Source organism: Dermochelys coriacea, chromosome 15 (assembly GCF_009764565.3).
Source record: "Dermochelys coriacea isolate rDerCor1 chromosome 15, rDerCor1.pri.v4, whole genome shotgun sequence".
NCBI classification, from domain to species: domain Eukaryota; kingdom Metazoa; phylum Chordata; order Testudines; family Dermochelyidae; genus Dermochelys; species Dermochelys coriacea.
In genome coordinates, this window is record NC_050082.1 from 10924539 (window position 1) to 10951784 (window position 27246).

At 42.8% G+C, this 27246-nt stretch overlaps 1 protein-coding gene across 9 annotated transcripts; it reads right to left on the reverse strand.

Moving 5' to 3' along the window:
* Positions 1-369: 369 nt before the first annotated feature.
* PATZ1 (POZ/BTB and AT hook containing zinc finger 1) lies at positions 370-26296 on the reverse strand. Of its 9 annotated transcripts, none has more exons than XM_038373911.2 (7): positions 24907-26289; positions 20930-20993; positions 17571-17606; positions 16920-16991; positions 14327-14498; positions 4079-4216; positions 370-1827 (listed from the first exon to the last, which is right to left on the reverse strand). In XM_038373911.2, the coding sequence occupies exons 1-7, from the start codon at positions 26178-26180 to the stop codon at positions 1409-1411; spliced, it is 2175 nt and encodes a 724-aa protein (XP_038229839.1). In that variant the 5' UTR covers positions 26181-26289; the 3' UTR covers positions 370-1408. The 9 variants fall into 9 exon arrangements, 8 of the variants coding, with proteins under 8 accessions (XP_038229839.1, XP_038229836.1, XP_038229830.1 ...); XM_038373907.2 differs by lacking the exon at positions 17571-17606 and adding an exon at positions 3217-3339 and having other exon boundaries at positions 1644-1827; positions 4079-4151; positions 24907-26296; XR_005289088.2 differs by lacking the exon at positions 17571-17606 and adding an exon at positions 3217-3339 and having other exon boundaries at positions 1692-1827; positions 24907-26292.
* Between the last annotated feature and the right edge of the window lie 950 nt (positions 26297-27246).

Below are 27246 nucleotides of genomic sequence, written 5' to 3' on the forward strand. Positions count from 1 at the left end.
GGGAAGGCTACAAAGGGATATTCAACCTCTCTACATAGGCATCTGTGTTCATCTATAACACAGCATCCAATGCTCTAGAGCTCAACTCCATAACATTTCATATCAGCTTTTTCTTCTGAGGTGTGCTCTGATTTAGGTCCCTCCCTTTGAGGATGGAAACATTTCTTCTCTAGAAGAAGAAAAGAAAATATGATTGCTGTGTGTAAACCTGAGTAAAGGGGAATCAGGAGTGCCGCGTTGGAACCAAGAGGTCCAGGTCATTAAGAGTATGTCACAGAGAAGGACTAGTGTCCCTTTTCCTGGATCTCAACTGCACACCTTTCAGAGAGGTGGCTAAATTGCTCAAAAACCAGACAAAACAAGGGGATGTAAAGTAACATACTAACTTCTTTAATACAGTCCAATCCGATTAATTCAAAATCACTCTGTGAACCCTGGGTTTATTCACACTAAACAAGTCAGTGGTACAGATAGGTTACCCGATTGCTGACCATGTTCATCTTCTAGGTACCAACACATCGAATGAGCACCAACCAACCAGACCACACAGGTATTTTCTTCCTTTTTTTTTTTTTTTTTGGATAAAACTATTTCTTTGATAGACTTAAAACAATTAACTAGCCAAGTTATTAATTATGATACATCTAAAAAAAAAATTAATACTAACCCTAACGTGACTGCTGCTTTAAGAGCGCTCTGTATATCGCCTTAGTCTGGCTTTTCAGTAGCAATTCACTACAACAGAGTCCTAAAATAATAATAATAGAGAATTAAAAACCTGACAGCAAGTTTAATGGTTAAAAGTTAACAAAAACAACCTGTTTTGAATGGTGATTTTCCTCAGCAAGTTAGTTCCTGCTGCAGCACTCACAGCCTCACAAATGGCAGAAGGGGTCCAAATTCTTTTGCCTTCTTAAAAAATCAATTTTTAAAAGGACATCTGCACCGTTACCTGCTAGGTACCACAGGGCTTTTGTTTATGTTATGAGCAGTCAGTAATCGGTGTGTGTAAAAAACTTACTGTGGGTTTTTTTTGGGGATGGGGGGGGAAAGAGGGCAAAGGCATAAAACCTAGTTCCCCACATGTTTGGGTCACTAGGGCTGTTTACAATTCTGACCACCATTGGTGGCTTTTATTTATTCTAAAAGACCACACTGGAGCTCTGGCACTCCATGTTGTGTTTTAGGTCACATCTCTCATTCAGGGTCATGCAGATTTTCTGCAGGTTGTCAGGCAAGAAGCTTTCTTTTCCCTAAAGAAGGTTTAAAGGAGGGTAGACAGGGAGGGGAACTAAAATGAATACGAATTTCTCAACTATAGAACCAAATTTCATTATTTCTTCTCTCATTCACAGCGTCTTATAGGTATAACCAGACGGCTGCTTTGTTTGTTAAGGTTAAACTGGTCTCATTTCCCCTCTGGCCCCATTGGTTGCTGGTCGACCTCTGGATCCACCAGGGATGATGCAAATGCTGACTGGACGATCTGAAACCCAAATGACTCCAAAAGAGACATGTTCTGTTGGGGTGAAAAAGGGGACCCTAGAGCAGGACCCAGGTCTCCCAATGGGCCCCCAAGGGCTCTGACGTGAACTTTCTGTATATGTTTGTTCAGGTAAGACTTGGATCTGAAAAAGCTGCCACATTCAGGGCAGGGGTACTTCTTCTCTCCCTCCGGCTCCATTTTGTTTTTGGTGACTGCCATATCACAGGAGAAGGACCCATTGGCACTCTGTTTCTCAGGAGTCTTGAGGTCACTGGCATCAGAGAGGTCGCCGTAGGAATCAGAACTCTCAATCGGGTCCGAATGTGAGCATTTCTGGCCTTCTATGGAAAAAACAACAAGACAAGTTTTCAGAACCTTATCTCCCAAGAGTGCTATTCTAAAATGCTTTTAAGTAAAAGGTGTAGTCACCAGCTGATTCACTATTACCCAAAATGACAGAATGCTACAGACCTACTAGATATACTCCTCCATGTAATGAAGTACTGGGCACCTAAGTCTCTCTTCTGCAGAGCCTGGACATGCTCCATCTCCCAGCACCCCGAGTTTACATTATAGATTTGTAGTGATAGTGGAGGTATCCAGAATATCCTCTTATATTTATATAGTGCCCTTATGATGCCCCCTTTGAGATGTAAGACACTATATAAATGTACAATAGAACCTCACAGTTACGAACACCAGAGTTACGAACTGACGGGTCAACCACACACCTAATTTGGAGCTGGAAGCATGGAATCAGGCAGCAGCAGCAGACCAAAAAACAAACAAACAAATAAAAAAACCCCACCATGTACAGTATTCTGTTAAATGTAAACTACTAAAAAATAAAGGGAAAGTTTACAAAAAGATTTGACAAGATAAGGAAACTGTCTCTGTGCTTGTTTCATTTAAATTAAGATGGTTAAAAGCAGCATTTTTCTTCTGCATAGTAAAGTTTCAAAGCTGTATTAAGTCAATGTTCAGTTGTAAACTTTTGAAAGAACAACTATAACGTTTTGTTCAGTTACGAACATTTCAGAGTTACAAACAACCTCCATTCCCAAGGTCTTAGTAACTCTGAGATTCTACTGGAGATATTATCATGCATGTTTAGATGCTGGAGTCACTTTACGCAGCATTGAAATGAAGCAGGCACTTCTGGGTGGAATCACAGTGCGCAACTTTTTGGGCAAGAGGTGAAGAAACCTGGAACTATTCCATCACCAATATCCCAGCATGGGAGTAGAGGTTGCTCTGCTCCTGGAGATGCAGTTCTATATAGTCTCAAGAGGCTCCTCAGAATAAAGTGCATTATTCTCAGTTACTTCAACACATACCCTAGCTGTGTCACTGGTATGTTTGGGGTGTTCCCCCATCCTATTCTGGCAATGTACCAAGAAAGCTTTTCTATGATCCTCTCTCATGACATATGTATAAGCATGGCAAACCCAGACATACTCCCCAAACAAATCTCAGAATACAAACTTAATTCTACTCCTAACCCTGAAAGGCCATGTTTCATAAGACAGACTTTCTGTGGAATCAGCATTAGCAATCAAAACAGGACATGCATGAAATCAAGATACCACTAGGGAGAAACGCTTTTTAAATCAGCACACAACCCAGAACCAAGGAGCTTCTGTAGCAACTCTGTGAGGACTCCCATAGAAAGAAAGCTACACAACTGTGACATCCCATCAGCACAAGACAGAGCACAGGGTATGCTTAACTCAGCTCTGTTCTGAACTCCAGGGCAAAAGTAACCCCAATTTTTTGGGACAGCCATGGTTTCCGATATCAGAGAGAGGTTTTCTGCTGTTCCAGCTTCGACCAAGGATACAGATGGTCCAAAACTGAGAGGCAAAAAGGAAATTACTGTGCACATATTAATAACTAATTTTACAGAGGATATTTACAAATTAAATAATTTTAACCACTCTGAAAAAGATAACTTACTTTAAGCAAAAGCAAAACTAAATATTAGTGACATCTAAATAGAAGCAGTCAATATCCTTATCCTTCTTCTCAACCACAGTGTGAGAGAGGCAAAAAAAGTTTAACTAAAAATATCTATGTGGCTCCTCACCTATTTGTGCTGAAATAAATGGACTGTCATGACTTCTATCAGACAAGTATCTTCCGGACTTTCCCTCCAGGGGAATCAGAAATGGGTCTATACAGGGGTTGTAATCAGTCTTGGAACATCTCAAGAGCAACTGGGGAATCTTGGCAGTACCAGATTCTAGATTGAGCTATAAGTTTATCCTTCCCAACTCACAACCCTCAGGTAAGATTCAAGCACAATCTGCTCACAGGAAGAGGAGCTAGATGACCGAACAGGTCTTTTCCATCTGTAAAGTTAAGGAAGCTACCAAAAGTTGAAGTATTTCTACTACTTTCCCCAATAAAGTACCCAGAGAGATCCTTGCACAAACTATAGAAATGAGCTCTATGTAACCTCTCCACTTCTTGCTAAGCTTCTCCTTAGGACTACCCTGTCTTTCCCTCCTCCCCTTTCCCATGCCCAACCCAGACCCCCACAACACAAAGTCCTGTGCAAAGAAGCAAAGTGCAGAGCAGGGAGTCGCTTGCCTTTGATGCCATAGGTCCTGACGCAGTGGAACGCTGCTCCCCCATTCGGGATGGGCTCCTGGTGCCTGGAGACCTGGGGAAGGGGAACACCGTGGTGGGTTTTAACATGGACCTTTAAGTAGGAGGCAGAGGAGAAACCTAAACAAGATAAAAGGAGATGAGATCCTGCCACCAGCAAAGACACACATCTGCCTTCCCTGTTCCTTTTATCCTTCTCTCTCTTCCTGCTAGTCACCCTTAAGAGACTCACACTAACTTGCTGAAGTAGGACCCTTATGTTAGATCTAACTAAGGATCAAATGTGAAATAGAGCTTTCCACAGAGGATTTACTAGTTCTGTGGGGAGAACAAAACTTGTGCATGAGTGTGTATACAAAATGTTACTGCAAAGAAGAAGACACCCTAGAATCTTTCACCTTTGCAAAAGCAAAGTCCTGAAACTTTCTGCTTATGCAGAGTATAAGAGAACATATTAAGAGAAATTACAAACATAACTGTTATTTAGAACCTGCCAGTAATTCCTTGCCACTTTCCTATGATTTTAAGAAGGGCTCATGTTTTGGGGTTCGCCTGTTTCACTTTTCCCTGTAATATGATCATTCATCTCAAATATTTTTGTTAGCACTCTTTCATTAGCTTTTAGAAGTTGTGGCAATTACTCTGAAGATCATGAGGCCCATAACTGGATGATAAAGAAGCCAGATATTTGAGGAATCTTTCAACCTTATCAATAACTGACGTCATTGTGGTACTTTCATATTAGAAACCTTTCCCTGTAAGGATCACAATGGGGCACAAGCTCCGCCGGTATAGTCACATAAGCAGAAACTCACTCTTCTTTTTGCTTGTTAAAAACCAAAAAAAAAACCAAAAACAAAAAACCCCAAATGTACAGAAAAGAGATGAGATTTACATTTTGGCCACTAAATAGGCCTGGTCTACACTTGAAAATTGTACTGGTATAATTATGTTGGTTTGGTGAGGTGTTTTTTTTAAACCAATATAGTTATACCAGTACAAACCCTTGTGTGGATGCAGTTATATCGGTATAAAGATACCTTATACAAGTACAACTTATTCACCTTTCCATACAGAGATAGCTATCGTGGTATAAAGCACCTTAATACGCTGATATAAATGCATCCCAAGTAGGAGGGTTGTCCCACTTTAACTATAGTGGCACAACTTTCTAGCATAAACAAGGCCTTAATTGGCAAAACAAAGTCATCTACTCCAGGTATTGACTTTAAACTGAACTCTGTTTCAGAGTAAAAATCCCCATACCTTTCCTACAGAATGGCTCTTACTATGCAGAGACTTTCACTAGAACCTGAAGTTCAGAAAGAATAATGCATCATAAATCCTTACGATCTCAGAGGATTTAGTTACAAGCCCAATTACAGAATGCCCATAGCAACCCGTTGGAGAAGAAAAAGGAAGCATACAGGCTGCTTTTATCACTGGGGTGGAACAAGGACTGTCTCCTGAGAGCAGCTGAGCTGCAGAGAATCAGAATATGGAGACAGCATTGTGGATCCAACAAGAAAACCACAACAGTGACCTAGCAAAAATATTCACTTTTAAAAAACAGTGAAGAACAGTGGTGTCTTGGCCAAATCAGTTGTCAAAAGCACTGAAGGGAAGAATATATTCCTCTGAAATAAAATTTATCCAAGGACTCAAAGCGTGATACTGAGTACGTTGCATTGACAACGAAAATATAACCCTTCCTCTGCTAAAATTCACAGCAAATGAAGAAAGAATCAAAGTTGGGTTGTGAGTGAAATGGGCATATCATACAGATGTGATGGTTATACTTCCAACTAAGCTGCAAGCTACTTAGGGATAGAAACTTTCTTTCCTTATTTCACAGTAAGTGCGCCAGAACTATGTGGATGCTGAAATATAGCAAACTCAGAACCAAACTGTGAAAGAGGACTATGAAGTAGGAACTTATTTTCAACTTGCCAGAGATTTCTGTATTAAGTACTGTTTTAAAGTCTGTGTTTCGTGTAATGGCAGACACTAAAAGGAGACAAAGTGCTTATATACTAATGCTAAAAGTCTAAATAATAAAATGGGTGAACTAGAGTGCCTCGTATTAAATGAAGATATTGATATAATAGGCATCACAGAAACTTAATCAATGGGAATCAGTAATACCAGGGTACAAAATATATCGGAAGGACAGAACAGGTCGTGCTGGTGGGGGAGTGGCATTATATGTGAAAGAAAGCGTAGAATCAAATGAGGTAAAAATTGTAAATGAATCAAAATGTACCATGAAATTTCTATCCAGAGATATTCTATGTTCTAATAAGAAGAAGACTGTAGTGGTAGGGATATATTACTGACCACCTGACCAGGATGGTGATAGTGACTGTGAAATGCTCAGGGAGATTAAAAATTAAAATAGGCTATTAAAATTAAAAAATAACTAATAATAATGGGCGATTTCAATTATCTCCATATTGACTGGGCACATGTCACCTCAGGACAGGATGCAGAGATAAAGTTTCTTGACACCTTAAATGACTGCTTCTTGGAGCAGCTCGTCCTGGAACTCACCAAAGGAGAGGCAATTCTTGATTCAGTCCTAAGTGGAGCACAGGATCTGGTCCAAGAGGTGAATATAGCTGGACTTCTTGGTAATAGTGACCATAATATAATTAAATTTAATTTCCCTGTGGCAGGAAAAACACCACATCGGCCCAACAATGTAGCATTTAATTTCAGAAAGGGGAACTACACAAAAATGAGGAGGTTAGTTAAACAGAAATTAAAGGGTACAGTGCAAAAGTGAAATCTCTGCAAGCTGCATAGAAACTTTTTAAAGACACCATAATAGAGGTTCAACTTAAATGTATACCCCAAATTAAAAAACATAGTAAGAGAACCAAAAAGGAGCCACAGTGGCTAAACAACAAAGTAAAAGCAGCAGTGAGAGGCAAAAAGGCATCCTTTAAAAAGTGGAAGTTAAATCCTAGTGAGGAAAATAGAAAGGAGCATAAACACTGACAAATGAAGTGTAAAAATGCAATTAGGAAGGCCAAAAAAGTATTTGAGGAAGTTAGCCAAAGACTCAAAAAGTATAGCAAATTTTTTATTTTATTTTATTTTTTTAAAGTACATCAGAAGCAGGAAGCATGCTAAACAACCAGTGGGGCTACTGGATGATCAAGGTGCTAAAGGAGCACTCAAGGACAATAAGGCATTGCAGAGAAACTAAATAACTTCTTTGCATCGGTCTTCATGGCTGAGGATGTGAGGGAGATTCCCAAACCTGAGCCGTTCTTTTTAGGTGACAGATCTGAGGAACTGTTCCAGATTGAGGTGTCATTAGAGAGGAGGTTTTGGAACAAATTAATAAATTAAACAGCAATAAGTCACCAGGACCAGATGGTATTCACCCAAGAGTTCTGAAGGAACTCAAATGTGAAATTGCAGAACTACTAACTGTAGTCTGTAACCTACCATTTAAATCAGCTTCTGTACCAAATGACTGGAGGATGGCTAATGTGACGCCAATTCTTAAAAAGGGTTCCAGAGGTGATCCCGGCAATTGCAGGCTTGTAAGCCTGACTTCAGTACCGGGCAAACTGGTTGAAACTATAATAAAGAACAATATTGTCAGACATATAGATGAACAGAATTTGTTGAGGAAGAGTCAACATGGTTTTAGTAAAGGGAAATCATGCCTCACGAATCTACTATAATTCTTTGAGGGGGTCAACAAGCAGGTGGACTAAGTGGAACCAGTGGATATAGTATACTTAGATTTTCAGAAAGCCTTTGACAAGGTCCCTCACCAAAAGCTCTTATGCAAAGTAAACTGCCACGGGATTAGAGGGAAGGTGCTCTCATGGATTGGTAACTTGTTAAAAGATAGGAAACAAAGGGTAGGTATAAATGGTCAGTTTTCAGAATGGAGAGAGGTAAATAGTGGTGTTACCCAGGAGTCTGTTCTGAGACCAGTCCTATTCAACATATTCATAAATGATCTGGAAAAAGGGATAAACAGTGAGGTGGCAAAATTTGCAGATGATGCAAAATTACTGAAGATAGTAAGACCCAGGCAGACTGTGAAGAGCTACAAAAGGATCTCTCAAAACTGGGTGACTGGTCAACAAAATGGCTGATGAAATTTAATGTTGAAAATGCAAAGTAATGCACATTGGAAAGCATAATCCCAACTATATATATATAAAATGATGGGGTCTAAATTAGCTGTTACCACTCAAGAAAGAGATCTTGGAGTCACTGTGGATAGTTCTCTGAAAACATCCACTCAATGTGCAGCAGCAGTCAAAAAAGCTAACAGAATGCTGGGAATAATTAAGAATGGGCTAGATAATTGGACAGAAAATATCATGTTGCCTCTATATAAATCCATGGTATGCTCACATCTTGAATACTGTATGCAGATGTGGTCACCCCATCTAAAAAAAAAAGAAATATTGAAATTGGAAAAGGTTCAGAAAAGGGCAATAAAAATGATTAGGGGTATGGAAAGGCTTCCGTATGAGGAGAGATTAATAAGACTGGGACTTTTCAGCTTGGAAAAGAGCCGGCTAAGGGGAGATATGATTGAGGTCTACAAAATCATGACTGGTGCAGAGAAAGTAGATAAGGAAGTGTTTTTACTACTTCTCATAACACAAGAACTAGGGGTCACCAAATACAAATTAATAGGCAGCAGGTTTAAAACAAATAAAAGGAAGTATTTCTTCACACAACTCACAGTCAACCTGTGGAACTCCTTGCCAGAGGATGTTGTGAAAGCCAAGACCATAACAGGGTTCAAAAAAGAACTAGATAAATTAATGGAGGATAGGTCCATCAATGGCTATTAACCAGGATGGGCAGGAATGGTGTCTCTAGCCTCTGTTTGCCAGAAGCTGGGAATGAGCGACAGGGGATGGATCACTTGATGATTACCTGTTCTGGTCATTCCCTCTGGGGCACCTGGCACTGGCAAATGTTGGATGACAAGATACTGGGCTAGATAGACCTTTGGTCTGACCCAGTAGGGCCATTCTTATGTTCTTATGTTTCACTGCAGTTCACAAAAAAGAATCTAGATTGGGAACAATCATAACATGGTAGTCTTTGGGAAGTTCTGTGATTCCACCTGCAGGAAACACTTTTTTTTTTTTTTATACAATGAAGTTTATATAGTGAAAGTTTCCTGAAAAGTACCTTGGTTTCTTCTATGCACTTGGTAGATGAAGGGGTGAACCAGCAACTTCTACCAAAGCAGTATGAATAAAAGCTACTTCATAGGCAGCTACGATAAAGTGAGATTTTTAGCATAATCAGATCTTGAGAAAGATCACAGTCCAAGATTTACATAAGGCCAGAATTATAAATAGGTACGTGTCTATCCTAGCAAGAGCGGTGGAGGATTCCCAAGGGACAATCCATCACTTCTTAAACCCTTCTTGAAAACAAACCATGGTGAGATTTAAAGAGAGTCTTAAAAAAAACAAAAAACCACCCAACCCCATCTCATCTACTGCCCTATCCACATACACATTTCACAGCTCCAGGGAGCAGATCCTGCTTCTTCTTTGAAAGCATTTTAAGCCTTTCAAACATGCACAGGAACAGGAAGGAAGTAGCCTACCTCCTACCAAACAGAAGTGTTTGGTCTGTAATGAACTCTTCCCAAGAAGAAATGCAGGATGCACCCTGTTCATAGAGTCTAAACTGGATATAGCTAGATCAGCAGACAAATGCCTCCAGCCCCTGGCCTTTACCAATCACTTTAAGCCCAGCAGGAAGAATGGCAGGAATTCATCCTTCTATCAAAATAATTACAAGGTATTCTCAGTCTGAACACCACACCTTACATAGAAGGTGAGTCCACCAGGAGCAGAACCTGTGGCATTAGTTGACTCATTCGATGCCTGTGGCATGGAAACTGGACATGTCCTTAACAAGAAGTGTCTGTCTTATGTTGCACTTTCTAATCACTATATCTTATTAAAAAGAACAATGCTAAGATTGTCAAAGGAGTCTAAGGGTTTTGGATGCTTATCTCCTCTATCTTCCTTTGAGCCTAAACCCAGCCTAAACCAGTACATAACATTTCTAAGGATCTTAGAATAGAATAAGAGAAAATATGCAACAATTAGACAGGACGCAGCAGTTGACAGTTTGATTAACTAAATACAATTAATTTGCCTTTATAAAGAATATTTTGATTAAAAATAAGTTTATTAAAATTAAGTTAAAGTTGATGTATTAACTGTTCAGATAAACAAACCAATATTAAAAATGAACTTACAGAACTTTCCTCACAGCAACTTTTTAAATCTCAGTGTCCAATACTTCCTTTTGGCAAAACCATCTAAACCCTACTCTGCATCATCAAATGGAGCCCCTGTTGACAAGTATCAGCAAAATGGCTGCCCCCTCAGAGAGAGAAAGGAGTCCAAGTCACTAAACAGACATACTGACAGTGATGGATTTTTGAAAATTGTTTTCCAAGTACTTAGATTTCTAAGGTATTACAGTTCCTCTATTGCACAACTCCTTTACAGAAACCCCTTCCCAGAAAGTACAGCTTCCCAGGGCAAACAAGATTAATTATAAAAAGAAAAAGGAGTACTTGTGGCACCTTAGAGACTAACAAATTTATTTGAGCATAAGCTTTCGTGAGCTACAGCTCACTTCATCGGATTCATCGGATAAAGTGAGCTGTAGCTCACGAAAGCTTATGCTCAAATAAATTTGTTAGTCTAAGGTGCCAAAAGTACTCCTTTTCTTTTTGCGAATACAGACTAACACGGCTGCTACTCTGAAACCTGTCAAGATTAACTATGGATGCTAATAATCATTCTAAGCATTAACATCCTAATTATACAAATCTCCTTGAACTGACTCGGAGGTGGTGATTTTTGAAGACCGTATCTTTCCTCTGTAAAATAAAATAATTTTTTTTTATAAAAAAAAAAAATAAAAAACCAGGAAAGATAAAGATGCCCTAGGTGTCTGTGTGTAACAGATCTGTGACTGTTCCTTCCAAGTTCCAGGAAGAGTCCCCTATACCTTTAGGACAGTAAGATGCACATCACTAGCTTTCCATAGAAAATCTCTCAGTCAGTCAGAATAAAACAACAAATTAAGCCCATATTTTCCATCCTCACTTTAACACTAAAATATATGTATACACACAAGAACCTCTTCCTCATCTGCCCAAGAGTCCTTGCTTTCTTCCTCCTCGGTTGCCCAAGCTTGGCCAGAATCTGGTCCCAGATTCATTTAAAAAATTTTAAAAATCTTTTCTTCTTGCTCTACAGTTACCATAGCCAGCATTACTTAAGTTACCATTCCAAGGAAGCAGTAGACCAAAATGCATTTAAAGGGGAAGATCAAAATAAACTATTCTTAGCACAATCACCTCCAGGGAGGAAGAAAAACTTCCACAGATTCTGTTGACATGAACCTCTATCATGGTTTCTTAGTATGAAATTTTCCAGTGCATTTCATGAGCATTGGCCTGCTAAACCCAGGGTTGTGAGTTCATTCCTTGAGGGGGGCCATTTAGGGATCTGGGGCAAAAATTGGGAATTGGTCCTGCTTTGAGCAGGGGGTTGGACTAGATGACCTCCTGAGGTCCCTTCCAACCCTGATATTCTATGATTTCTCGCTGGTCTGCAGTTTATAGGAACTTCTAGACAGAACAGTTCACATTATCTACTGACTATCATCAGACATCTTGAACTAGGGCTTTCAAACTTCTTATCCATGTCACTTTTAAGCAGTAAGTATCCCACTAAGTTCTTAGCATATGATGCCACACTTGCTCAACAAGTTCAGTCTGTACTTAAGAGATTAATAAGCTTACTTCCTTGAATTTTAACTGCAGATGGCCAGTCTTTAACTATTATTTGTAGGTGCTGGTAGAAATTTAAGTTCACAACAGCCTAATGTCTCTCTCTCTGACAAAGCACATGAACACAGTGAAGTGTAGAAAAAAAAAAAGCAGCACTTTTAAAAGCTGTCTGCTATCTAGGATGCTCATCAGATCCCTCCACCTTTCCACACACACCCCCTCCCCCCCAGAACTTACATTTTATTTAGATTTCTGCTTATAACTGTATCGTTTAAATAGCCTTTATTAATCATTGTATTGTCTGATGGCCAAACCAATGCCTTTGTTTTCCTGGTTGAATTTTTGAGGAGCAGCAGTGACATCCAGTGGCTGTTAGGGTGAATCCCAGGTTCTCAAATCCAAGAAATATTCCAGTTCCAGTTAACATGAATCAATTTTCAATGTGCTATGCATCAGGTTTGACTGAGGACATAGCTGAAGAGAGCTTGGATCAGGGGCTTCTGAATCTCAATGCAAGAGTTGTCAGGATAAGTTAAAGAAAAAGTTTTTCAGAAGTCAGGCCCTCCCTTGAAGGAGGCCTATATTCATTTTAATATCCAAATTCATGGACTTTAAGAACCCTGAGGATTTCCATGCAAAAGCTTAATTCACTTTAAGGACCCAAAAGGTGTTTCTACTGTGGACAATGGCTCTTTCATAATTTAGTAAGTCGCTCACTATTCATCTTTACCTACTCTAACCACCCAAATGTTCCTATCCTGCACACTGTCCCCAACCTTTCAACTATGTAACAACTATATTCTCTCAATAGATATCAGCTCCCTTCAATTGGAAAATGGAACTAAAAATAGACCCCTTCAACAAACCCAAAAGGCAGTCCCATAACTGACAGCGGCCACCTCCAACACACCAAAAGTGTTCCCACACGTGAAACCAATCCATTCAACAACCTAACAACTTTTTTTTATCCAACACCAAGTTCATTCCATGCAGAAACATCCCTTACCTGTAATAATTGTTATAAATTACTAGCAGGTACACTTCAAAAATTAGCAAAGTGTTGGTCAGGGTTCTGTGCAAGCAATAAACCAGTGTATAGCTAGATATGTGAAGTAGAAGCCAAATGTCTCGAGACCAGAAAATACAGTGCTTTTGATACAATACCTGGATCAGTCCTTTCCTTGTGTGTCAGGAGTCCCTCTATATCCTGCCTCTTCATTCTGGGAATCCTTTTGCTCTCTTTTACTATCTCTGAACCCTTTCCTAATCACTAACTTTGATGCTTCCTACACAGATGGACTATTCAAGGAAATCCTCTAGTAGGTAACTTTTCACCCTCCCTGAAAACCAACTGTTATTCCACCGCTGCTAACAAAAGTGTGCAGACATGCACAAGTGTATTTTTGTTCACCTAGCACCAGCTGCATGTCTCTCTTGCAATCTACAGCATTGTTCTGAAGTAGCATCTTTACTTCAGTGTTTTAAGAGTCTCATATCATCAGTCAGTCTGGTCTTAAGACTCCATTACCTTTTAGCTTCTTTCTTCCGCAAAAAGAAAAGGAGTACTTGTGGCACCTTAGAGACGAACAAATTTGTTTGAGCATAAGCTGTAGCTCACAAAAGCTTATGCTCAAATAAATTTGTTAGTCTCTAAGGTGCCACAAGTACTCCTTTTCTTTTTGCGGATACAGACTAACACGGCTGCTACTCTGAAATCTTCTTTCTTCCAGAAACTTTGTCCTGTTTATCCGTAGCCTACCTTCAGGTCTCACGCTACCTAAATCTGCAGGCCTTGCTCCTCAATTTGTAGAAAATACATATGTAATGGAGAAGCTTAGCTTTGTTTGTTTTATAAATGAAAGTCTGTTTCTGGCTCTTTTTCTTACAAAGCCACCTTGTAAACGTAACCCAGCACAAAAGAATTGCTAGGGTTCAAAACGAGAGAGCAGCTGAGCTCCACTTCTGATGCAGGAGGCTAAGAGGGAACCAGCATATCACATATACTTATGTAAAATGAAACCAAAGATCTTCTCCCAGACCCTCCCCAGGGTAATTAGTCCAGCCCTGTGATAGTGAGCAGGTGCACAGTGAATAGTGTCATGGCAAGCAGGAACTGGTTACTTTGGAGGGATGTGGGAGGGGAATTTGGCAAAAAACTGTAGCTCCATCCAAAAATGCTAGGCTCTGTATTTAATTTAAACTTCATCAGAGAAGGAATATTAAACACCTACTCATGTCCAAAGGTCAGGCCAATACTTTCATCAATTTCAAGATGTTTATTGTTCAATGAGGAAAACAACAAGGGAAGCTATGGTATGATCTCTTCCTGCTGCAGACAGCATTACAGAGCTTAGTGCTGCCTCTGCCTTGCACTATTCCCCTGAAATAAAGAGACAGCTCATCATTACCTCGGTTACAGATAGTGCAGAAGTTGCTTGGTCCTTCACTGTGTTTCTTCAAATGATCTGCCATGTATGCTGCCCGCAAGTACTTTCCACACACCTGGCATGGAACTTTGTCTTCATGGCATGCTAGGTGTGAGCGCAGTCGGTCACGGGTGGCAAAGGAAGCATTACAGGTCTGCAGGTAGAAGGAGAACAGTGTGAGTCACCAAATCTGCCGCAAGTGTTCATATAACCATATCTATACTACATGACCCCCACCGTAAGACACTCAAACCCTGCATATGGACACAAGCGACAATCATGAGTTAATTTTCCCCAAACAGGCAATCCAGGTTACCATCACACTGCAAAGGATGCAATGTTACTGCTCAAAAAGGAGCAGGCACCAGGATTAGGACTTGACATAAAGAAAGCAGCTTTGAAACAATATAGTCTGTAAAATGTGAGTAAAAAAACCACAGGTCTAAAACGCCTCAGCTCCTCACTGAAATCTGTTACTAAAACTTCACAAGTCATATTTAGTAATGTAAATAGATTTGCATTGTCTTTCTTGAAAAGTCCACTCCAGTCCCATTAGAATCTATCCTAGCTCATTTTATAGTGATATCATAGTCACATAAGCCAGGCTCACATCAATCCCTCTAGTTCCTTCCTGCATTCACTTTGTGATCTCATCAATTTGACTCTAGTCTCTATGGTTTCCCCTTGGATCCCCAATGATGTATAAACAAAGCATCAGAGACCAGAAAGTAAGGTTGGATTGACAGGATCACAGAGGGCACTACAGAAGGAGAACCATGTTGGCATCCATAGTGCAGAGAGACCTCAGAATGGCACTGTGTAATCTGTTTACAGTGGATAACTTGATCCCTGTTATGGTATCATACTCCAGTTACTATTATGTAACAAGATGAACTTAGGGTAAAACAACAACATATAATTATAACTATACATGTCAACCTTGCAAAATTCTACTTGCCCATTCACACCAGGAAAATAATTTGACAGATGAGTGAGACATCCATCCCCACCCGCATCGTCATCATAATTGCAGAATGTAGGCAAGCAGATTTTGTGCTTTGGCTAGTATGTTTTTCACAGTTTTGCAAGGCTGATCATATCATTAGCATACATGAAAGCAATCAAAACTTTACCAACATATTATAGAAAAAAATGCAATCTGAACACAATGCTCACATATGGAGGACAGAGAAAACCAGAAATATCAGAGCGACCAGTCCAGTTGGATGAAAACAACAAAATTCAAGGTTGCACCGTGATTGGCTTGTACCACAGCACCCTTTAGGTGAAATATTGAGACACATGGTTTATATCACAGCTCCCTAGGAGATTATATAAATCTAGGGAATGATTTTTTGCCTTTTCAGAAGTAGTGGTTTACTTTTTAGGCAGCTGTTTCACTGTAAAGTAGATTTTGTTAGGATAACAACGTAACTACTGCACTGCGATTACAACACAGTAGCTTAAAATAAATGAAACTGGCAATACAATAGAAGTTCATCTGTAGAATTTTACATAGCTGTCACTAAGTGCCTGATCCTAAGCCCACTAAAGTTATTTGAAAGGCACCTGCTGGCTTCAGTAGGCTTTGGATCAGGCCCTAAAGGGGCAATCTTGTGAGGTGCTAAGTACTTTATTTCAATGGAAGTTGAGGGTACTCTTAAACAAACAGAACAGTCAGTACCTTGCAGGATCAGTTCCTAATATAGTTAAAAAAATACAGTGATACAAACATGGATTGCTGTGATATATGGAATGTCACTGACCTCACTAGAGAAAAACTTGTAAGTCACAAAAGATGAAGGGAAAAAAAGTAATTTCTTTAACATGAAAGAGAAAGAGATTTCTCCTCATATGAGCTCTCAGGACACAGCGCTGAGCAAAATAGGTGTAGCTTTCATTTAGCAAAATGCTACTGGAAACAAATAAGTCTTTAAGTAAGGATTCCAACAACAAATCAACCTGTTGGAGGTAAAGTTAACGTGTGTTCCTGAGCAGCGGAGCATGAAAGTCAAAAGCTCCATCACCAATAATTCAATATCAAGTGACAGCAAGCTTGTGTATAAATGCATTCGGAATATCTGGGCATCAGTTCAATGACATAGACACAAATCCTCATATGTTAAAATTAAAACTATCATCTATCCTACATTGAACATATCAAGTGGAAATCTTAGGGTGGGGGTAATACAATTGTATTTCTGTTTGATAATCAGTCTTACTGCCAATTTTTACAGAGTCCATTCCTGGATAAGCTATGTACTGATCAGACATGCAAAAAGAGTCTAAAAAACAAAAATAAGGGTCCAGTTGAGAAAGCACAAACCAGTTTAGCTGAATCACACAAGGGAGACAGGACCAGGTTTGGAGAAAACCTCTTACAGTTAATATTAGTTAATGTTTGTAAAAGGCTTTAAAGATGTAAAGTGCTAAATGAGTGCGAAGTAATTATTATTAATTGTTATTAATAATAAAGGAAAACTCCAGTGCTTTCCTATCAAACATTGCATAGGTAGATAAATAGACCAAAAAAGAATATATAAAAAAGTTTAAAATAACATTGTTTAAGAAATACCTCTTGAAGTTTCAACTTTTCTATGGCTGTGGATGTCTCTGAGCTTATTCCAGGATGGCTGCCATTTTCCTGCTAATAGGCAGGAAGTAAGAGAAATTAGGACAGGAAGAAACTCATTCTGCATTGAAATCAAGGGGAAAAGCACTGGATTTGGAATGCCAATTTTAGGTAAATTTCAATAAATAGTTTGTATTTGTATTTTTTCAAATACATGTAGCTTGATTTTTAACAACTTGTATTTTCTCTCGTTTATTTAAATTGCCAGATGTTAACTAGGACTGTCAGCTGTGCCGTCTTCCCTGAGAAATAATGAATCTCTGATCTCTCTCCCCCATCTTTCCCTGCTATTTCAGTCCACATTACTTTCAAACCATCATTCCTCCCACCCTGCAGCCTGACATTAGTACCAATCCCTACAAAGTAATCAACCCAGCACATAAAGCACCTCAATCCCATGTCAGGCCCCCAGGGCAGCAACCTGAACTATCCCATTATGGCCAGCAAACTGACTTAGCCCTTCTCCCATGCCAAGCACTTAATTGACAGATTTAAAAAATTAAAATTTTACCAGGGAGAAAAAGTATCCAGAGTTCCATTTGGTGTCTGCCTTGGACACCAAAGCAACTTATTGGATCTGATTTCTCAGATTACCTGGCTCTGTAGAGAGCATCCTTCCCCATTCGGAGTCTGTTTGAAGAGGAAGGGAAAAGGTGGAATCAGGTGCTTGTCTGCAGAGACAAGCTCTCTTTTTAAGTGAGGTAGGTGCAGTGTTATGTGTGGACTAATTCTAACAGTGACCTGTATAAGTGGCATTTAGCACATGGCCATCTCCTCCTCACCACAGATTCATTTCAGCTGCCCTGAAGTTATGTTTGTGTTGATGGCCCAGAATCCACAGTGCTGTGATATCACTTTGGCGCCTCACTGGTATGCAAAGATGCACGTAGGGACTCAGGTAAGTGACAGATCGTACAGCACCATTCTGAAGAATGTCTTTAAAATAGAGGAGCCTAGAAAACATTTTTCTCTTTGCCAAAACAATACTTCTCCTTTGTAATTACGATGGTTCAAGGACTTGTCATTTGTACATAACAGAAATTCTCTAAGGAGCTCTAACTGCCACTAGGGGGAGCTAAAACAGCATCACTGATTTTCGAGTGAAATCAAGGAAAAATGGTGGTGGGGTGTGGAGAAGCAACATACCAATATTGAGCTATTTTGCTCCTCGATGCCCAAACTTGGTGACTAGGAAAGATAGTTCTATGGGAGGGAAAGTTATTTCTCAAGAGATAACTAGAAGGAAAGGCACATTAGTATACAGTATATATTTTAGATTTGAAACAAATTTACAGCACTGTTTTCCAGAATGATATCCTTTCTGTGATGTGCATCATACACACACACAGATGTATGTGTATATGCAGAGAAATGTTGTAATTCTGACAGGGTGCTGCCATGTAGTTTTTGCAAAACAAATAGTAGGTCTTCAACGAATCTTCTACACCTTATTTATATTAAATATTATGGCCACATTAAGTTCGAACAATTAAGCAGTCAAAAGTCAAGCACAAGCTATTGTTGAACTCGCAGTCTTAATTCTGTCACTATCCTAATAATCATTAATTATACCATTTTCTTATATAATATCTTGCGGCATTTTCTACAATTCTAGAGATAGGAGATTATTCTAAGAAACTGTGCTCATATAATGCATATATGTAAAGGGCAGAGTTAAGGTTGTGTGTTGAACCTTAACTTTTGTATTTCTTGACTTTTGAGTGCTCAATGCACCCTCAGATTTGCAGGAATTTAGTTGTTTACATTTAATACTCCTAAATGAAAGAAAATTTCTCTGTTTCCTAACAGGTATCAGTTAACAAAGGACAATTAGTGATTATCAGTGTTACTAGTAAACTGCACACTTTCTGTAAGCTTCACACCAGCTGGCCAAAGAATGATGAGTTTCTGCTAGCATTGTAGGCTAAGTACACATGTCCATACCTGTGTATGAATATCTATATTATATATAGATATTTATACACACACACTTAAGTGTGCATTTAAAAAAATCTTTAAGGCGTCCTCACTACATATAACTAGTCACCTTGTTTTTACAAAAATTGTGGTTTGGGAATTCTTCTGATTTAAGCTGATCTATAGCCTTATATCATCTTAAGAAACTTAAGCCAATTTAAGACTTTAGATGGGTTTAAGGTGTTTAATTGGCTTGAAGGCCCTATGGCCTGATTTTCAAAGGTGCTCCTACAACTCCCAATGAGGTCAATAGGAGCCTTTAGGTCAGAGGAGGACAAACTACGGCCCGTCAGAGCTTTCAACCCAGCCCGGGGGATTGCCAGCCCTGTGGTGCAGCGGGGCTAACGCAGGCTCCCTGCCTTCCCTGGCCCCGCGCCACTCCCAGAAGCAGCTGGCACCACGTCCCTGTGGCCCCTGGAGGGGGAGGGGGACAGAGGGCTCCGTGCGCTGCCCTCGCCTGCAAGCACTGCCCCCCGCAGCTCCCATTGGCTAGGAAAGGGGAACCGCAGCCAATGGGAGCTTTGGGGATGGTACCTGCAGGCAAGGGCAATGCATGGCAGCACTGCCTGCCCCACCCCACCCCCAGGAGCCACTGCCGGACATGCTGGCCGCTTCCGAGAGTGGTACGAGGCCAGGGTAGGTGGGGAGCCTGCCGTATCTCCACTGCGCCCTGCTGCCACCCTTCGAGGTAAGCGGCACTGGGCCAGAGCCCGAAACCCTCCTGTACCCCGCACTCCCTGGCCTGAGTCCCCTCCCACATCCCAACCCCTGGCCTGAGCCCCCTCCTGCAGCCCGCACCCCAACCTCTTGCCCTGATCCCCTTCCTTCAACTGCACCCCCTCCCGCATGCCAACCCCCTGCCCTACATTCATGGCCCTGCATACAATTTCCCCCTCCAGATGTGGCCCTCGGGACAAAAAGTTTGCCCACCCCTGCTTTAGGTGCTCTATATCTCTGAAAATCTGCTCATTGGATTACTTTAAACTGCAAAAACATCCCACAATCCCCCACAATTTGGAAGAAAAACGGGCATGTGTCAGGAGACAGAAAAATGCAGGTTAAAGAGGCAACAGTCAGACAGGATGGGGTTAGAATTTTTTAGAATGGAAAAATTTCTCCCCCACCCTCACTGACCTCAAAGAAAACTGACGGGATTTTGCTCCAACTTTCTGTAAAATTCACCTTTCTTCAGATACCACCCATGGAAAATTTTAGCCCAAGAAGCAAATATTTCAGAAATTTACCATAAAAGCGTTTGAAGACAGGGGGTCATAATGGAAACTGTTTTGCCCAGGTGCCTGTTAACTACTCTCCCACCCGGCCCGCAAATGGATTATAAAAGGTCAATCTTGATTTGGTTTTAAACCTTAATGGAAGACTTATTGTTTAACTGTAAAGAACTATGCAAGTTGATATTACACTGCATTTCAAAGGATACTGTGCTGATGTCACCCATATCCTTGCTGAAAAAAAGCTTCCAGTTTTGCTCAGTGCAATGTTCTGAAGGCTGTTATACAAAGAGCTTCACGGCAAGTGAAGTTAAATTATCAACTGTATTTGAAATTATATTAAAAAATTAAAGCCAGAATTTGAGCCTCTTGTTAGTGGCCATTGAACTACAGAAGAGAAAAAAGGCATCATTTGAGACAGCTAAGGGACAAAGCAGCAGGGTAAGGTTTCCAGGGTGGGGACTGGGATAGAGCAGCAAGAAAGAACATCTGGTAGAGGGGGAGGGGAAACAGGAGGACCAGAGCAGCAGGAGATGCAATAGGGAGTGGTGGGGGGAGGGTAGAGAGAGGAATGTAAAGCAGCTGTCAGTTTGTTGAATGCGATTAGTTACAAACATATTTATCTCAGTTCACACATACATGATATTTCTATCAATGTTTGATCATTCTTTGCACACATGTACATTCATTGCCTTTTTTTTTTTTAAATAAAAAGATATAAACCCTCATTTATCCCCTTGCTCCTACCTGACACTTATGAGGTCTCTCCGACGTGTGCACCTGTTTGATGTGCCCATTCAAGTGGTCTGGCCTTAAAAAAATATATATATATGTATTTATATATGTATATAGACACACACACACACATACTTGAAAACAAACATTAAAAATAGAAGCCACTATTGCATCCACTCCAAGAAAAGTTCTCTCTGGTGTGTCTGGGCTCCAGTTCATTCAAACAACCCATTATATTTTACTTCTGGAGACAAAGATCAGAAACAGTCAGAGCTCTACCCTGATCAATATCCTGCCATCCCTCTGCAAGGAAATACTGATCAGAATAATCAGGAGATCTAGGTCAAAGTTTTCATACTGGGATGCCTACAGTTGGACTTCTACATTCATATTTGGACACCTAAATCAGTGATCTTAGTGTCAGAAGTGCTGAGCATTTTAAAGTCAGGCCATTTTGATTTAGGTGTCCAAATATGGATTTACAAATCCAACTTTAGGCACCCCAGTATGAAAATTTTGGCATGAAGTTCTACTTTTGTGTCTCAATTTCCTAATATATAACATGGAAAAATATTGTCCTCCCTCACAACTATGCTGTGAGGCATAAATAACATTTGTAGAGTACTTTGAGGGCCTCAGCTAGAAGATGCTGTAGAAGAGCAAATTATTATTGAAAGAAGTTAGTCCATTCCCAGCGATTGGTAAAGCTTGTTTTGAAGGAGGGAAGCCTGAATAGCTAATGATTTTCCTAATGGGTGTTTCTCTGGGTGGGAAGAAAGCTTTTCATTGTATGAGGCCAAACCTGCTTGGAAACTAGTTCTCCAACTCTCCTCCCCCAACTTTCTAGTCTCAGCCAGTCAGAGAGAGCTGAGTGGAATTCATTTTCTGGAGACTGAAGACGGAGTTAACTCCACAGTTAAGCTGTTAAACCTGATGCCTGGGCAGGTGCGCTGGGACTATTAAACTGGAAAGACTAATCAGAGGTTTAAACTCCTAGTACATACCTATGGACTTCAGGGATGCCCCCCGAATTAATCCTTGAACTAAAGGCACACTGTAAAGTTAAACATCACACTTCTGTCTGATTTATTTTGTTTACACGCTTTTGTATAACACTTAAGATTACTAAAACTAGAAGACTAGAGAAAAAAAAGATTCTCTATTTTTCAGTTTTTTATTTTACGAAAGCATGTAGACATTTTCACTGTTCCCCCTTTAACATTAGGCCCTGGTTTTCTGAACTCAATGGGAACACTAAATTTTCAGTACCTTGGAGAATCAGTCAGTTACTTTATTTTATGCGTGGAAGTCTTTCAGTACAGCAACAGCAGGGAGATTTTTCTTTTATTAAAGTGTGATTGGAAAGTAAAAACTGGCAGGGGATCTCAGGGGCAAGTACAGGATGTGAAAGTACTTTTATCTTCTCATGGTGATTAGATTTCAAGTTGATACTGTTTCTGTATCTAGTTTTTTGTCTTAAAACATTCCTGAACTTGCCAGTTATTGGAGAGCTCATCTTTATCACAGATTGTTTGTATAGCAAAAAGCCCTTGTCCTTATTACCAGAGCAGATTCAACAGGGTCAAAGGTTTTTAAGTTTATATTCCTGGGGTATCTTTATCGAAAGCAGAATTCCACTGCTTACTAGTTAACATCTCAGTTCCTTCTCACCAGCCAGGGCAAGCGAAAGAGCTCAGATCCATTAACTAGGGATAGGAGTATTTGTGGCACCTTAGAGACTAACAAATTTATTTGAGCGTAAGCTCTCGTGAGCTACAGCTCACTTCATCAGATGCATTGAAGTGAGCTGGAGTACTTGTGGCACCTTAGAGACTAACAAATTTATTAGAGCATAAGCTTTCGTGAGCTACAGCTCACTTCATCGGATGCATTTGGTGGAAAAAACAGAGGAGAGATTTATATACACACACACAGAGAACATGAAACAATGGGTTTATCATACACACTGTAAGGAGAGTGATCACTTAAGATAAGCCATCACCAACAGCAGGGGGGGGAAGGAGGAAAACCTTTCATGGTGACAAGCAGGTAGGCTAATTCCAGCAGTTAACAAGAATATCAGAGGAACAGTGGGGGGTGGAGTGGGAGGGAGAAATACCATGGGGAAATAGTTTTACTTTGTGTAATGACTCATCCATTCCCAGTCTCTATTCAAGCCTAAGTTAATTGTATCCAGTTTGCAAATTAATTCCAATTCAGCAGTCTCTCCTTGGAGTCTGTTTTTGAAGCTTTTTTGTTGAAGTATAGCCACTCTTAGGTCTGTGATCGAGTGACCAGAGAGATTGAAGTGTTCTGCAACTGGTTTTTGAATGTTATAATTCTTGACGTCTGATTTGTGTCCATTATCTATCTATCCTGAAGGACGAGCCATCGCTCTCTCAGATCTTGGGAGACAGACCAGTCCTTGCTTACAGACAGCCCCCCAATCTGAAGCAAATACTCACCAGCAACCACACACCACACAACAGAACCACTAACCCAGGAACCTATCCTTGCAACAAAGCCCGTTGCCAACTCTGTCCACATATCTATTCAGGGGATACCATCATAGGGCCTAATCACATCAGCCACACTATCAGAGGCTCGTTCACCTGCGCATCTACCAATGTGATATATGCCATCATGTGCCAGCAATGCCCCTCTGCCATGTACATTGGCCAAACTGGACAGTCTCTACGTAAAAGAATGAATGGACACAAATCAGACGTCAAGAATTATAACATTCAAAAACCAGTTGGAGAACACTTCAATCTCTCTGGTCACTCGATCACAGACCTAAGAGTGGCTATACTTCAACAAAAAAGCTTCAAAAACAGACTCCAACGAGAGACTGCTGAATTGGATAAACCCATTGTTTCATGTTCTCTGTGTGTGTGTATATAAATCTCTCCTCTGTTTTTTCCACCAAATGCATCCGATGAAGTGAGCTGTAGCTCACGAAAGCTTATGCTCTAATAAATTTGTTAGTCTCTAAGGTGCCACAAGTACTCCTTTTCTTTTTGCGAATACAGACTAACACGGCTGCTACTCTGAAACCTGTGATTGAAGTGAGCTGTAGCTCACGAAAGCTTACGCTCAAATAAATTTGTTAGTCTCTAAAGTGCCACAAGTACTCCTTTTCTTTTTGCGAATACAGACTAACACGGCTGCTACTCTGAAACCTGTCATTAACTAGGGATGTTATAGAAGTAGGAAGGCTGGTGTTGACTCTTTTCCCTTATCTACCCTATCCTCAAATTGAACACCGAACTTGAGAAGGACCTAAGTCTCAGATTCATTCCTGAACTCAAACCACAATATACACACAAACCATATTAAGGCAGTATCAAAGATCCACTTGTTTGTGGGAGTTCACTTAAGTGACAACAAATAGCCACATTAAATGCACAGATCTTATGTATACTGCAGGGTAGAACAGGATCCCCTTCAGGATGCTGTAAACACAAAGGACACAAAGACCATGTGTTAAAGAGATAGCTGTTGCCACAGACTTTGAAATATCAACTCTTCATTCATATCTGGGTGATTACACACTAGGACAAATGGAGTGAAGTTAAGACAATGAAAATGTAGACTGTTAATCAGAAAAAAGTCATTTTAAGATCTATTAATACTTTGCACTTCAATAGCAACTTGCAGTGGAGGGCTTCAAATCACTTCACAACCCATAATTAAGCCTCTGAACACCCAGTTATTTCAATACCCATTTCACAGAAGAGTAACTTGCCCACCATCACGACAAAACTGGGAATGTTACCCAGGACTCATCCAACTCCCCATTTTGTGATTTAATTACTAGTTAACTCTTCTACAGAGCTGTAAAATAGTCTCCCCAAAAAAGCGATGAAAGTCCCATTCCTTGGGGTACTTAAAACTAGCAGTGTAGAATTCTACACTGGTCCTCAAGAGGTGGATTAGATAACCTTCTGGGTCTTTTCCATTTATGGTTCACATCAGTGTCCTCTTACCTGGAGAAGCCTTTTCCACAACTCTGGCAGATGTAGGGCTTTCCCACAGAGCCATCGTGAGACCGAACATGATAGGACATCCTGTCTTTCCGCTTGAACCGTAGCCCACACACTGGACAAGAATATGGCTTCTCGCCGGAGTGCGACAGCTTGTGCCGATTCAGGTGGTACACGTCCCGAAAAATCTTGCCACAGATCTCACAGGCCACCTGCTTCCTTGTCCTGCTCCTCTTTCGGGGGGCGTCAGGATCGTCCTGACCAGGCACCCCGTTTTCACCAAGCCTTGGTGGTGGGATGTCTATGTAACCCAACTGTAAGCTGGTCACCCCATGCTGAGCCTCATGCTGCCGCAGACGATTGGCGTCGGTAAACACTTTCCCACAGAGGCCACAAGGAAGGATGCCAGCCTCACGCAGGCCCCCTGGTGTACCAAACATCATCGAGTCCAAGAGGTTTGCTTTGCGGGGGCGACCCCTGCCCCTCTTGGTGCCCAAAGTGGGGGCACTGGTGCCCACGTTCTGGAAGGGCGAGGCCAGCAGGGGTGGCGACAAGGGTCCCGCCACCATGGGCAGGCGGTCGACGCCTTGCAGGACGGGCAAGGAGGACTGGGCGGCGGTGAGGGCGGCCCGCGTGGCCTCGTCTTCGGGCATGCCGGCGATGCCGTTGCCATTGGGCGCCAGGCCGGCCCCGTTGGTCATGTCGAGGGGGAAGCCCAGGTCGGCGGCGCTGGGGCGGAAGAGCATGATGTCCGGGCGGGCGGGGGGCACCAGGATCTGCACGTTGGACTGCTTGATGACCTCCTGGCAGATGTCGATGACGGAGCGCATGAGGAGGAACTTGGCGGCCGTCATGAGCTCGGGGAAGCTCTCCAGCCGCACCACGATGCGCGAGGTGTAGGCGAAGTCCAGGATGTCCCCGAAGACCTTGGAGCTGATGGTGTGCATCTCCAGCTCCCGCCCGCCCGCCGCCGCCCCCCCGCCGCCGCCGGCCCCGGCCTCCGCGGCGCCCCCTTCCGCGCCGCCCCCGCCGCCGCCGGCCCCCTCGCCCAGCTGCGCGCTGAAGACCGACTCGAAGTACTCGCTGCAGGCGGCCAGCACGGCCCGGTGCGCGGGGAAGCTCTCGTCGCCCACCCGCAGCAGCACGTCGCAGAAGCGGCCGCCGTTCTTGCGCTGCTGGTTGAGGCCGTGCAGCATGTCGGCGCTGTGCCGGCTCACCTGGTAGGTGTAGCAGCCCGCCGACGGGCCGCAGGCGGCGGCCTCGCTCACCCGCTCCATGGGGCTGCGCTGCCCCCGGCGGCCTGCAGGCGGCGCTGGTTCTCAGGCTGCCCGGCGGCGCGCGCCGCTTCCTCCCCCTCCCCGCGGCTGTCCAGGCCCGGCGGCGGCGGCGGCGCGCGCTGCCTGCAAAGCGCGAGGGGATTGGGGGGGGGGGGGAAACAAAAGGCTGAGGCGGCGGAGGGGCGCGCGCGCGCAGCACGGAGCTGGAGCGGCAGCAGCTGAGGCGGCGCGAGCTCCGCCCGGGCCCGGCCGCCACGAGGCGCGGAGGCCGCAGCGGGCCGGGGCGCGCGGCGCGGCTGCAGCGGGCAAAGCGGGAGGGGGCTCCGGGCTGCCGGCTCCGTCCGTCCCTGTGTGTTTGGAGCGGAGGAAAGATGGCAGCGGCTGCACTTCCTCTTGCACTTTCACCCCTGGGGGGAGGAGAAGGAGGGGGGCGATACCACCCCCCCCGACAAAAATCCAGCGGGGGCCCCCCGGCTGCTGTTCCCCGACCAAGCGCCGCCGCCGCCGTCGGGCCCGGCCCCGGCCCCGCCTGCCTCGCTGCACCCGCACCAGGAGCGCCGGAAACTTTCCTCTCTTCTGGGGTTCTAACGCCCCCCACCCTTTTCACAGAGACCCCCCCTCCAGCCACTCGGGCTCCCCCCACCCCCCCGCTTCCTGCCCCCTCCCTCCCTGCATCCGCCAATGCAAGAGCAGCCAGAGCCAGCAGGCCAGCCCCCACCCCGCCCGCGGGGGCTGGGGGCTGCAGTCTCCCCCCTCCCCAGCAGAGATCCTCCAATGCCGAGCCAGGAGCAAGGCCCCCGCCCGAAGCATATGGGGGGAAGGGGGCTGCACTCACCCCCTCCCCCCAAACAACCAGGCTGCAGCTCGACCCCCCATCCACCCCGCCCGCAGGAGAAAGGACGGGCGGGGGGGGGGCCAGCGGTCTCGCTCCCCCCCGCAAGCGCAGAGCGTCCAATGCAAACCCTCCCTCCTGGACTCGCTGCAGAACGGCCCCCCCCATTCTCCCCACGCCTGAGGAAAGCTGATCCTAAAGGGGCCAGGGGCTGCAGGGAGAACAGCCCCCCCT